Source organism: Oncorhynchus clarkii, chromosome 25 (assembly GCF_045791955.1).
Source record: "Oncorhynchus clarkii lewisi isolate Uvic-CL-2024 chromosome 25, UVic_Ocla_1.0, whole genome shotgun sequence".
NCBI classification, from domain to species: Eukaryota; Metazoa; Chordata; class Actinopteri; order Salmoniformes; family Salmonidae; genus Oncorhynchus; species Oncorhynchus clarkii.
The window spans coordinates 39,345,950-39,360,230 of NC_092171.1; the positions used below are offsets into that span (position 1 = coordinate 39,345,950).

Below are 14,281 nucleotides of genomic sequence, written 5' to 3' on the forward strand. Positions count from 1 at the left end.
ACAGAAGCCCAATAACAGGGAACCCACACACAGGGAAATGTGAGTGCATCAACATGTCTCCACTTCTCTGTGACAAAAGCTGCACAGCAGTGAGTGATAGTGTATTGGTTGGGATCCAGGCTCATGATGTTCTCTATGTATGTAGTATCTTCATTTGACCAGTTTCTCACAGCAGACAAACAGCAGACAAACAGCAGACAAACAGGGTGATCATAATAAGATCCTACACACTGAGGAGTAAAACCCAAACTCATTGTTCATAAATAACGTTTCCACGTCTTCGAAATATTGAGTGTCTGGCCGCCTGCCTCCCAGTTTATGGAAATAGAAACGCTATGGTTGACCTCAAAACACACGCTGGTTCTTACCGTGTTTTCAGATGCTGTGTACTTGACAGCAGTCACATGCTACGGTTTTCCGTCTGTCCCGACATCAAAGCTTCGCAGATAAAGAAGGATATACATCGCTCAGCAGATAAAATGGCTATTTGTAGAGTTCAAATGATTGTCTTCTAAACACGATTTTCTAAAAAAAAAAAGCATGACATTATGACAACTGAACTTGGAATGACAAAGTGTAGTGTTGTTTATGTTTTTATGTTAATGGCATAACGTATAGTATAATGTATTTAAACTACATCATGTATAGGCCTAGATGTTATTTAAAGTATATCTGTATAGGCCTAGATGTTATTTAAAGTAAAGCTCTATAGACCTAGATGTTATCTAAAGTAAAGCTCTATAGACCTAGATGTTATTTAAAGTAAAGCTCTATAGACCTAGATGTTATTTAAAGTAAAGCTGTATAGGCTTTACTGGGCGGCAGCGTAGCCTAGTGGTTAGAGCATTGGACTAGTAAATGATCAAATTAGGTTGCAAGATCAAATCCCCAAACTGACAGGGTACAAATCCGTCGTTCTGCCCCTGAACAAGACAGTTAACCCACTGTTCCTAGGCCATCTTTGAAAATAAGAATTTGTTCTTCACTGACGAAAATAAATAGGCCTATGTTGGAATCAGCTAAACTTTGATTATTGAGGTAGTAAATGAATGATAGGAAATGTTAGAAGTTAATGGTTCTCTGAAGAAAGACAGAAGGCTTTGGAATGTGTTTGATAGAGGAGAGCGATGAGTTAATGTAGGGAAGACAGATGGATATCTGTGGATTATGAGGTGAGGGGTGAGGTCAGTTCCCCTTAGTAATCAGGGTTGGTATCTGGTTACCTTCTTTCCTGTGGCGCCATAAACTGTAAGGAGGAGGGGTGTCCTAAGCAGGATGCATATAAACTGTAATGTCTGAAATGTTTAGCTGTCTGATTACAGCTGTACAGAACCTTGGGGAATAATTAAACTTGGTTAAAGCTTCTTTAGTGTCCGTGACTTATTTACTCTGAAAAATAAGAACCTAACACCTAGATGTTATTTAAAGTAAAGATGTATAGGCCTAGATGTTTTAATTTTAAATTTTTATTTAACCTTGATTTATACAGGTTTTTGTCGTGGAGATCAAGTCTATTTTTCAAGACAGACCTGGTCCAACAGCCGCAGGGGGATGAAAGTTTCAGTCAAAACAACTTACATATACTGACACAACATTGAACAAAACTAGACACTTATAGTACAACAATTACATATTATGTAAAGAAACACAAATGTCAGAACTTAAAACCAGCTGTCCCAAAGACAATTACACTATTCTATGATACTTACATCAACCAAGTGTTTAAACACCACCAACAAAACTAAATCATCAAAGTTTAAAATGTTCAGGATAGAATTCCAGGACCACGGCGCTGAGTAACTAAAACTTTTTCTTCCATGACCTGTTCTAATTCTTGATATTGTTAAAAGCAAATGAGAATGGGACCGTAAATTATATTTATTTTTCTGACCTGATTAAAAAATAACAGTGATAAAGTGGCATTTTACCCAATGTGGCCTAATAAATCAGTGTATACCGGTGTTTAAGCCTACGCAAGGTCAATAATGACCAGCCAACGGTGCTCTAGAGATCACAATGATGTGTTAGATGTGTTTGATTGGTAATGAACTTGAAGGACGCATGATACACTGAATCAAGTGCTCTCCGGGTAGTGGTTGAGGCCTCCATATATAAACTCAGCAAAAAAAGAAACGTCCTCTCACTGTCAACTGCGTTTATTTTCAGAAAACTTAACGTGTAAATATTTGTACGATCATAACAAGATTCAACAACTGAGACATAAACTGAACAAGTTCCACAGACATGTGACTAACAGAAATTGAATAATGTGTCCCTGAACAAAGGGAGGTCCAAATCAAAATTAACAGTCAGTATCTGGTGTGGCCACCAGCTGCATTAAGTACTGCAGTGCATCTCCTCCTCATGGACGGCACCAGATTTGCCAGTTCTTGCTGTGAGATGTTACGCCACTTTTCCACCAAGGCACCTGCAAATTTCAGGACATTTCTGGGGGGAATGGCCCTAGCCCTTACCCTCCGATCCAACAGGTTCCAGATGTGCTCAATGAGATTGAGATCGGGCTCTTCGCTGGCCATGGCAGAACACTGACATTCCTGTCTTGCAGGAAATCAAGCACATAATGAGCAGAATGGCTGGTGGCATTGTCATGCTGAAGGGTCATGTCAGGATGAGCCTGCAGGAAGGGTACCACATGAGGGAGGAGGATGTCTTCCCTGTTAGGCACAGCATTGAGATTGCCTGCAATGACATCAAGCTCAGTCCTATGATGCTGTGACACACTGCCCCAGACCATGACGGACCCTCCACCTCCAAATAGATCCCGCTCCAGAGTACAGGCCTCAGTGTAACGCTCATTCCTTTGACGATAAACACGAATCTGACCATCACTCCTGGTGAGACAAAACCGTGACTCGTCAGTGAAGAGCACTTTTTGCCAGTCCTGTCTCGTCCAGCGACAGTGGGTTTGTGCCCATAGGCAACGTTTTTGCCAGTGATGTCTGGTGAGGACCTGCCTTACAACAGGCCTACAAGCCCTCACTATTTAAACAGTGTTTTAACCTTTTACAATGAAGATCTGTGGATTTTTACTAATTATCTTTGAAAGACAGGGTCCTGAAAAAGGGGCATTTCTTTTTTTGCTGAGTTTATAACATCACTCAAATCTAAAGCTGTCAGTAATGTACATCATACCTGCTCCTTTCTGGCCTCCAGAGACAAACAAGCCTAATGCTGGTAATAAAAACCTATTCTCAGCTTGACCTTCCTTATCAGGTTTTCAACATGAACAGCTCAGCTCAGCTTGTCATCAACCCACACTCCCAAATATTTGTACACTTTGACTTGCTCTATAGTATGTACATCCATTGTAGCAATGACATGATTCGTAACATGCCTGGCATTTGAAAATACCATGCATTTTGTTTAACCCGAATTTAGAACCAGCTTCAAATCATACAGATTCTGTTGTATGGTAACTGCTACCACTTGAATGAAAAACAGGATCATCTGCATAAAAATGAACATCTGCTGTTTCAATATGATCCCCAATGTTGTTGATGAACAACAGTGGACCCAAAATAGTACCTTGCGGAACACCTGAGCACAACTCTATGGACTCTATGGATTTAGAACCATCCGCCGTTACACATGGTGTACGATTTGATAGGTAATTTATAAACCAATCTAGAGCATGACTAGTAATTATACAGCATTTTAACCTTTGCACCAACACCCTGTCCCCCTTATAATTTGGTATCAAATATGCTCTGAAAGCAAACATGTTGACATGAGTACCCTGATATTGGGGAATTTGTGCCATTCTGAAAAAAAATGTTAAATCTAATTATAAGGGGGAGCGATACCTCGGTGTCTCAGGCATCCATCGCTCATTGAATACATTAGTGTGATTGGTCATACGGTAGGTCAAAGGTTTAGGGGAGGGTTTGGCTGTTGGGGAGTTGCAACGATGAGACAAGATCTTAATCACGAAATTGGGGGAAAAAAATGGAGTACAAATTACCAAAAATATATATATATGCTTTTTGGATAAGGAGTAGGCTCCGGAAAACCGGGAAATCAGGCTCCGCTTACGTAAATATAATACATAAATTACAGATTGAAGTGAACTGAAATAAAACCTGTATTACAAATAAAAATCTGACAACTCCTCTCAGTTTAGAGTCTACCTCCCCCTCTCCCGCTCTCCTATGGAAACACTTGAGATAAGTTTCTAATTTCCCTGGAGAAGGGTAGACAGGGATGGATATGGATTTCAGATGCTCTCATAGAGAAGTGGGAGCTAAAGCCATCTGTCTGGGAGGCAGAGAGGAGACCCTTGACAGGAGCATTATCATTACACAGTGACAATAACACTTAATCCTACCAGGGGTGCTGGTCTTAGTGTAAAGGCCTGACTGAACCCATCTCAACTAGTATATGCATCTCTCAGAGCTGTGAGGGAGACCAGACAGGGATACCACAGGAAGGATAAGAGAGAGAGGGAAGGACTCTTCCTTGGGGGATTTGGCTGCTGTGTCTGTCTGATCTTAATCTCAGGTTAACCCATAACTGAAATCTTACGTAATTTGGTCAGCTGTGTGATTAAATTCTAGCTCTATACATGTTTGTATTTTAAATTTGAGAATTCCAGTATGCAAAGTCTCCACCCTCACGAAAGGAAACTCTCAGCCAAAGCCCCATCCTGTTAAGTCCAAATAACCAGTGACAAAAACCCAAACACTGGAATTACTGTTATTATCCCACGCATCCCATTCATTCCCGACAGATCCTACATTTTACGTACATATATCTGTGCACGAGAGATTAGACTAGACCAGGGAGGGGCAACTCCAGTCCTTGGGGGCCGGAGCATTGTCACACTTTCCACCACCCCTAGCAAACACAGCTAATTATACAAATTGTATTCTAAACTGAAGATCGTGATTAGTTAAGTATTGGATTCAGTGTTAGCTGGGGCAACAGTGTGACATCAATCAGGCCCCCGAGGACCGGGGTTGCCCCTCCCTGGTCTAGATGATGCTTCAGTTAAGGTGATCGCAAATGTTTTACTTGTTTGACTCAAAACTTTGAGAACTGGGAACTGGGATAACTCTGAGCCATCCACAATGATTAATGGTTGACTAGATTCATTATCAAAGAAACATCCTATCCTACAGTATCTGAAATGCGGCTTGACATGTGTGTGATGTCCACCTGGCCCGGCTGCTGCTCCAGTTTCAACTGTTATGCCTGCGGCTATGGAACCCTGACCTGTTCACCGGACGTGCTACCTGTCCCAGACCTGCTGTTTTCAACTCTCTAGAGACAGCAGGAGTGGTAGAGATACTCTGAATGATCGGCTATGAAAAGACAACTGACATTTACTCCTGAGGTGCTGACTTGTTGCACCCTCGACAACCACTGTGATTATTATTATTTGACCCTGCTGGTCATCTAAGAACATTTGAACATCTTGGCCATGTTCTGTTATAATCTCCACCCGGCACAGCCAGAAGAGGACTGGCCACCCCTCATAGCCTGGTTCCTCTCTAGCTTTCTTCCTAGGTTTTGGCTTTTCTAGGGAGTTTTTCCTAGCCACCATGCTTCTACACCTGCATTGCTTGCAGTTTGGGGTTTTAGGCTGGGTTTCTGTACAGCACTTTGTGGCATCAGCTGATGTAAGAAGGGCTATATAAATACATTTGATTTGATTTGATTTGTGATCTCCGCATATATATTATCTCTAAGCAAATCTAAGTGAACATTTTTTTCTGTTAATCGCCATCAAACACTAATGTGATGATACTTACCATGGTTGTTATTCTCTCTCTCTCTCTCTCTCTCTCTCTCTCTCTCTCTCTCTCTCTCTCTCTCTCTCTCTCTCTCTCTCTCTCTCTCTCTCTCTCTCTCTCTCTCTCTCTCTCTCTCTCTCTCTCTCTCTCTCTCTCTCTCTCTCTCTTCTCAGTTTTTACAATAGCAGCCACTTTTCTCATTGTTTGGAGGCCGACGCCCATCTCACAACCCAAAAGCCATGGCAGATGAAGCGGACATGCGCAATGAGCTGGAAAACCTGCAGACAAAGGCGGACCAGATAGCTGATGAGGTAAAAACACACACAAAGACACCTACCACACACACCTCACACACACCTCCAACCTGAGTGACGGCTCACAGTAGATCTTAGATCCACATCAGGGCGCGTCTCAGAGTGCGAGTACTGATTTTAGGATTAATTTAGCCTTTTAGATCATAATGAATATGGTTATATACGGACAGGAGGATCAGCACTTGTACTCTGAGACGTTTTTCTGAACATGGGCTTAGAGCTCCACACCTGAGACAGAAGCAAACAATTAAGCATCTTCATTACATATCAGAGCTCTGTCAACTTTTTTGTTCTACTTTAGCTACACTGTAAAACAATCTGTACTTGAGGGGAAAGAGACTATGTTGGGTTATGCAAGTCATGAATTAGAAAGATGTGTGAGTGCTGTTTGACTATAAATAGACTGTATTGCTCTAAGCTAAGCTGAGTCAACCAGACCCTGCCTGAAACACACCATTTTGTTTTTGGTCTGATACATTGTGTGTGTGTGTGTACATTTGTGCGTGTGTCTTTATTTTGTGAAGAATGTACCGCACATTGCTATCTGTAGCCTACTACTTACCTTGTATTTTACAATCTGTTTAAGTTAACAGATTGTGTTTTAATTTGACAATGAGCTTTGTTTATATTTAGCTAGCTACACTTACACTTTTATTCCGGCTTACATGGATAGAAAGAGATCAAATCTGTGTATGCAAATCATGATATAACCTGTATTTATGCTTTGAGGCAGCCATATTGGGATGACTCCTGTAGCCTACTAGAGACAGCTTTTCAGAGTGGTCACTAGCTGGCACAGCCACAACGTTATACAATCTGATTTTAAACATAACCCTAACCTTAAACCTAACCCTAATGCCTTATCCTAACTCTAAATTAAGACCAAAGAGCTAATATTTGTTTTAAGCAATTTTTACAATATACAGTGCCTTGCAAAAGTATTCATCCCCCTTGGTGTTTTTCCTAATTTGTCATATTTTGTCTCATTATAACCTGTATTTTAAATGGATTTTTGGATTTCATGTAATGGACATACACAAAATAGTCCAAATTGGTGAAGTGAAATGAAAATAAATACTAAAAAATTATCTAAAATAAAAAACAGAAAAGTGGTGTGTGCATATGTATTCAGTCCCTTTGATATGAAGCCCCTAAATAATATCTGGTGCATCCAGTTACCTTCAGAAGTCACATAATTAGTTAAATAAAGTCCAACTGTGTGCAACCTAAGTGTCACATGATCTGTCATATGATCTCAGGATATATACATCTGTTCTGAAAGGACCCAGAGTCTACAACACCACCAAGCAAGCGGCATCATGAAGACCAAGGAGTTCTCCAAACAGGTCAGGTTGCGGAGAAGTACAGATCAGGGTTGGATTATAAAAAAATATCTGAAACTTTAAACATCCCACGGAGCTCCATTAAATCCATTTTTAAAAAATTGAAAGAATATGGCACCACAACAAACTTGCCAAGAGATGGCCGCCCACCAAAACTCATGGACCAGGCAAGGAAGGCATTAATCAGAGCGGCAACAAGGAGACCAAAGATAACCCTGAAGGAGCTGAAAAGCTCTACAGCGGAGATTGGAGTATCTGTCCATAGGAACAGTTTAAGCCGTACACTCCACAGAGTTGGGCGTTATGGAAGAGTGGCCAGAAAAAAGCCATTGCTTAAAGAAAAAAATAAGCAAACAAATTTAGTGTTCGCCAAAAGGCATGTGGGAGACTCCCTAAACATATGGAGGAAGGTACTCTGGTCAGATGAGACTAAAATTTAGCTTTTTGGCCATCAAGGAAAACGCTATGTCTGGTGCAAACCCAACACCTCTCATCACCCAGAAAACACCATCCCTGTGGGGATGTTTTTTATCGGCAGGGACTGGGAAACTGGTCAGAGTTAAATACAGGGAAATTCTTGAGGGAAACCTTTTTCAGTCTTCAAGAGATTGAAACTGGGACGGAGGTTCACCTTCCAGCAGGACAACGACCCTAAGCATACTGCTAAAGCAACACTCAAGTAAATTTAGGGGAAACATCTTGGAATGGCCTCGTCAAAGCACAAACCTCAATCCAATTGAGAATCTGTGGTATGACTAAAAGATTGCTGTACACCAGCAACTGGAGCAGTTTTGCCTTGAAGAATGGGCAAAAATCCCAGTGGCTAGATGTGCCAAGCTTATAGAGACAAACCCCAAGAGACTTGCAGCTGTAATTGCTGCAAAAGGTGGCTCTACAAAGTATTGACTTTGAGAGGGTTGAATAGTTATGCCTGCTCAAGCTTTCTGTTTTTTGGGGTATTTTTTCTTGTTTGTTTCACCCCAAAAAATATTTAGCATCTTCAACGTGGTAGACATGTTGTGTAAATCAAATGACACAAACTCCCAAAAAAATATATTTTAATTCCAGTTCATCAGGCAACAAAATAGGAAAAATGCGAAGGGGGGTGAATACTTTCGCAAGCCACTGTAGCCCATTTAGCAGAAACCACTCCGTTCTACCTCCAGGACAAGACTTGTGACAATAAACGTCAATCTGTTACATGAAAGAACCTTTGTTGACTCTTTGAGGTAGTGCCAGCCCTAGGACTGCCTGCTTGGTGTCAATAATAACAGACATCCAGATATTGGCCCATTATCAGCCAAATCCCACTTTGTGTCAAGATCACTTGAGTATTTGACTCGGTTAGTGGACAAAAACCTTGCATGGCACAGGAAGTATTTTTTTCTGACCATTTCTGGCCATCAGTTTGGTCTGGGTTGATAATCAAAGGGATGACAACATTTGATATAATCACACATCGACACAGATAAATCTCTTGTTTTGTGAACTTTCCTGCATCTTTGGGAAAAGTGGAGTGTGATGCATTATTATGATCCCCTACGTCTGTCGCCCCGCAGGGTGAACGTGTGGCGTCTGAGGTCGGTAACAGAATGCACTGTCTAATATCTCACCCTAACATACTGTCGCATGTAGCCTACTGTCCTTGGGTTCATTTGATCACAGATTGACAATGCGTTATAATCTCACGTTAATAATCTCACATGAATGATCCTTGGTTCAGTTGTCTTGTTATCCACGTCACTGTTATTCTCTCTCTATTCTCCCCTCTCTGTTATCGAGCACTGCGTGTCAACTACAGTTAGTCAGACATAAACTCTATTTGTTATAAACTAGGTGTCATGGTTATGGGTTATTTGTCCTACTGTGTCCATGTTCCCATGGTTTTGCTGCGGGTGTTTTAGACAGTGCTAACTGTACATCTCTCTAGCCTGTCCTTTCTGAGTGGGGCACAGCCTTAATTCAGATGGCCAGAATAACACACTAGCTCAAATGGACCTATTAAACATTCAGGAAGGGATAATGTAATCCAGCCAGGCTCTGGAGAGAGAGCGAGACGAGAGAGAGAGAGAGATTGGATAAGTAAAGGAATGGGAGGGAGGCCGGGAGGAAGGGAAGGAGGGAGGGAGGAAAGGGAGGAGGGAGAGCGGGAGATTGAGGAGGGGAAGGGAGAAGCAGAGCAGATGAGAGGGAAAGGGAGATCGAGTGAGATAAACACATTTAGAGGGATGTAGATGTATGAAAAGGGGGATAGATGGAAAAAGAGGGAAAGAGTGAGGAGAACTGGTCAAAAATCCAGTGGGAATGTGAAGAATTTTTAGCTCACTGTGGGTCAATGTTAATATGTTAATGGTATGTTAATGATATAGCTCACTGTGTGTCAATGTTAATGATATGTTAATGATATAGCTCACTGTGTGTCAATGTTAATATGTTAATGATATAGCTGACTGTTTGTCAGGTGTATTCCCCACCAGGTGTATTCCTCACCAGGTGTATTCATCACCAGGTTTATTCCCCACAAGGTGTATTCATCACCAGGTGTATTCATCACCAGGTGTATTCCCCACTAGGTGTATTCCCCACCAGGTGTATTCCCCACTAGGTGTATTCCCCACCAGGTGTATTCCCCACCAGGTGTATTCATCACCAGGTGTATTCCCCTCCAGGTGTATTCATCACCAGGTGTATTCCCCACCAGGTGCATTTATCACCAGGTGTATTCATCACCAGGTGTATTACCCACCAGGTTTATTCCCCACCAGGTGTATTCATCACCAGGTGTATTCCCCACCAGGTGTATTCATCACCAGGTGTATTCCCCACCAGGTGTATTCATCACCAGGTGTATTCCCCACCAGGTGTATTCCCCACCAGGTGTATTCCCCACCAGGTGTATTCATCACCAGGTGTATTCATCACCAGGTGTATTCCCCACCAGGTGTATTCATCACCAGGTGTATTCATCATCAGGAGTATTCCCCACCAGGTGTATTCATCACCAGGTGTATTCATCGCCAGGTGTATTCCCCACCAGGTGTATTCATCACCAGGTGTATTCCCCACCAGGTGTATTCATCATCAGGAGTATTCCCCACCAGGTGTATTCATCACCAGGTGTATTCATCGCCAGGTGTATTCCCCACCAGGTGTATTCATCACCAGGTGTATTCATCACCAGGTGTATTCCCCACCAGGTGTATTCCCCACCAGGTGTATTCCCCACCAGGTGTGTTCCCCACCAGGTGTATTCATCACCAGGTGTATTCCCCACCAGGTGTATTCCCCACCAGGTGTATTCCCCACCAGGTGTATTCCCCACCAGGTGTATTCATCACCAGGTGTATTCATCACCAGGTGTATTCCTCACCAGGTGTATTCATCACCAGGTGTATTCCCCACCAGGTGTATTCATCACCAGGTGTATTCCCCACCAGGTGTATTCATCACCAGGTGTGAGGTACAGTTCAGTAGTAGAGAAGAGATTCATCTGACAACTCTCTAATATGGGTGTTTTCTCTCCACAGTCGCTGGAGAGCACTCGGCGTATGCTGGCCATGGTTGAGGAGGTAAGGTCATGTCAACATTACATTACATTACACACACACTTTACCCGGTGAAAAGAAATATAAATCATGCTTAACATAAATCACTTTACCCGGTGAAAAGAAATATAAATCATGCTTAACATAAATCACTTTACCCGGTGAAAAGAAATATAAATCATGCTTAACATAAATCACTTTACCCGGTGAAAAGAAATATAAATCATGCTTAACATAAATCACTTTACCCGGTGAAAAGAAATATAAATCATGCTTAACATAAATCACTTTACCCGGTGAAAAGAAATATAAATCATGCTTAACATAAATCACTTTACCCGGTGAAAAGAAATATAAATCATGCTTAACATAAATCACTTTACCCGGTGAAAAGAAATATAAATCATGCTTAACATAAATCACTTTACCCGGTGAAAAGAAATATAAATCATGCTTAACATAAATCACTTTACCCGGTGAAAAGAAATATAAATCATGCTTAACATAAATCACTTTACCCGGTGAAAAGAAATATAAATCATGCTTAACATAAATCACTTTACCCGGTGAAAAGAAATATAAATCATGCTTAACATAAATCACTTTACCCGGTGAAAAGAAATATAAATCATGCTTAACATAAATCACTTTACCCGGTGAAAATAAATATAAATCATGCTTAACATAAATCACTTTACCCGGTGAAAAGAAATATAAATCATGCTTAACATAAATCACTTTACCCGGTGAAAAGAAATATAAATCATGCTTAACATAAATCACTTTACCCGGTGAAAAGAAATATAAATCATGCTTAACATAAATCACTTTACCCGGTGAAAAGAAATATAAATCATGCTTAACATAAATCACTTTACCCGGTGAAAAGAAATATAAATCATGCTTAACATAAATCACTTTACCCGGTGAAAAGAAATATAAATCATGCTTAACATAAATCACTTTACCCGGTGAAAAGAAATATAAATCATGCTTAACATAAATCACTTTACCCGGTGAAAAGAAATATAAATCATGCTTAACATAAATCACTTTACCCGGTGAAAAGAAATATAAATCATGCTTAACATAAATCACTTTACCCGGTGAAAAGAAATATAAATCATGCTTAACATAAATCACTTTACCCGGTGAAAAGAAATATAAATCATGCTTAACATAAATCACTTTACCCGGTGAAAAGAAATATAAATCATGCTTAACATAAATCACTTTACCCGGTGAAAAGAAATATAAATCATGCTTAACATAAATCACTTTACCCGGTGAAAAGAAATATAAATCATGCTTAACATAAATCACTTTACCCGGTGAAAAGAAATATAAATCACGCTTAACATAAATCACTTTACCCGGTGAAAAGAAATATAAATCACGCTTAACATAAATCACTTTACCCGGTGAAAAGAAATATAAATCATGCTTAACATAAATCACTTTTTGGTATTTAACGTACTGGTATATTTCAACCCAGTGGATGTGTAGCTATGGGGTGTGTGTTAAATCATCTGTCAGTAGCAGAGGCATGGTGTCCGGCCTGGTGAGTTTGGGTGTTTCCTACAGCGTTACCTTCTATAGATCTGCTTCTCCATCTACTTCTTATCTGTCCACACACACACGCCAGCGCACGCACGCACACACACACACACACACACACACACACACACACACACACACACACACACACACAGTTCTCTTATTCTAATGGAGAGACAAATTAAACTTCCTAATTTCCGCGTGAAATATAAGCACTTGTACTTCCTTTGTAGTGATGTTTAATTTTTGGTTCAGTTTTACATAATTTGTTTTAGAAAAAAAGCACATCTCCTTGCGTTTTAGAGTTTGACTCCTCCCAGTCGAGGGACTAGCCTCAGTTCAACAACACTCCTACTTCCTGGAAGACAATGGCTGAATAGTGCTTTAAGTGTACCGTGTATCTGTGACTGTGTCTGTTTCCAGAGTGCTTTAAATTGTAGAGGATGAAGGGCCAATTTCTCAGTATGTATAATGCATGAGTAGGTCCACAGGAGGTTTGTGGCACCTTAATTGGGGAGAACAGGTTCACGGTAATGGCTGGAGAGGAATAGGTGAAATGGTATCAAATACATCAAACACATGGTTTCCATGGTTTCCAGGTGTTTGATGCCATTCCATTTCGCTCCGTTCCGGCCATTATTATGAGCCGTCCTCCCCTCAGCAGCCTCCTGAAAGTAGGTAGCTACACATACATACAGCCAACGCTGTATATAACCCTGGGCCACAACATGGATTTAATATGTATGGCTGTTACAAACATACCTTCTAGGATATAGTATGTTCCTGAGTGGCACAGTGGTCTAAGACACTACATCTCAGTAAAAGAGGAGTCACTGCATTACCTGGTTCGAATCCAGGCTGCATCACATCAGGCCGTGATTGGGAGTCCCATAGGGAGGTGCACAATTGGCCCGGCGTCGTCCGGGTTTGGCCGGGGTAGGCTTTCAATGTAAATAAGAATGTGTTCTTATCAACTGACCTGCCTAGTTAAATAAAGGTTAAATAAACAACAACAAAAATAAACATTGAGCTTCAGCAATACAACGTGTGTCTGTAGGCTAGCGCTCCCCCAGTTAAAACACTGAAGAGGAAGGGGGTGAGGTTTCAGTGCTTGGTTGTAGTACAGTGCATCCGGAAAGTATTCAGACCCCTTGACTTTGTCCACATTTTTGTTACGTTACAGCCTTATTCTAAAATGGATTAAATAACCCCCCCCCATTAACCTAGACACAATATCCCATAATAATAAAACGAAAACAATGTTTTGCAAATGTATTAAAAATGTAAAACTGAAATACTCACATTTACATAAGTATTCAGGACCCTTTCTCGAAGTACTATGTGCATAAGTACTATGTTATTGTTTACCTAGGCTCACACCACTCCTAGAGTAATACCTTCTTTATTCCACTGATGTTGTTCGTTCACACGTAGGACACTGACCTGTCAAACACCACGTTTATAGTTGTAGCTCTTTCACGGCTATGAGGCTTGGTTGTTAAGAAAAATACCGTAGTTCTTTAGCTACCAAGGCTTTGAGAAACCCACCCACCCAGGTCAATACTTTTCCAAATATCCAATTACAGACTTCTTCTCTCAAGCACAGGGTGATAGCCGTTGAGTGGGCTTTGAACTAGGGACACTAGGCTAATAGAATCAGCTAAGAGTGCGTATTAGTGCATGGCGCGTATCTGTTCAGTGCAATGGAAGCCCTCTCTTTGACTGAGTGGGGGTGTTACATTTTATGGAGGTTGTGAATATGTTGACTG

At 41.0% G+C, this 14,281-nt stretch overlaps 1 protein-coding gene across 3 annotated transcripts in view; it reads left to right on the plus strand.

The window, feature by feature from the left end:
- The window catches only part of LOC139383498 (synaptosomal-associated protein 25-B-like), a 68,544-nt gene that overhangs the window by 28,424 nt on the left and 25,839 nt on the right, over positions 1–14,281 (plus strand). For 2 of the 3 annotated variants that reach the window (XM_071128057.1, XM_071128056.1), the window contains exons 2-4: positions 5,927–6,064; positions 8,970–8,990; positions 10,938–10,979. In XM_071128057.1, coding sequence (XP_070984158.1) covers positions 5,993–6,064; positions 8,970–8,990; positions 10,938–10,979 — 135 coding nt within the window. In that variant the 5' untranslated portion in view covers positions 5,927–5,992. The remainder of the gene's footprint in view (positions 1–5,926; positions 6,065–8,969; positions 8,991–10,937; positions 10,980–14,281) is intronic. The other variant, XM_071128058.1, reaches the window with a different exon arrangement.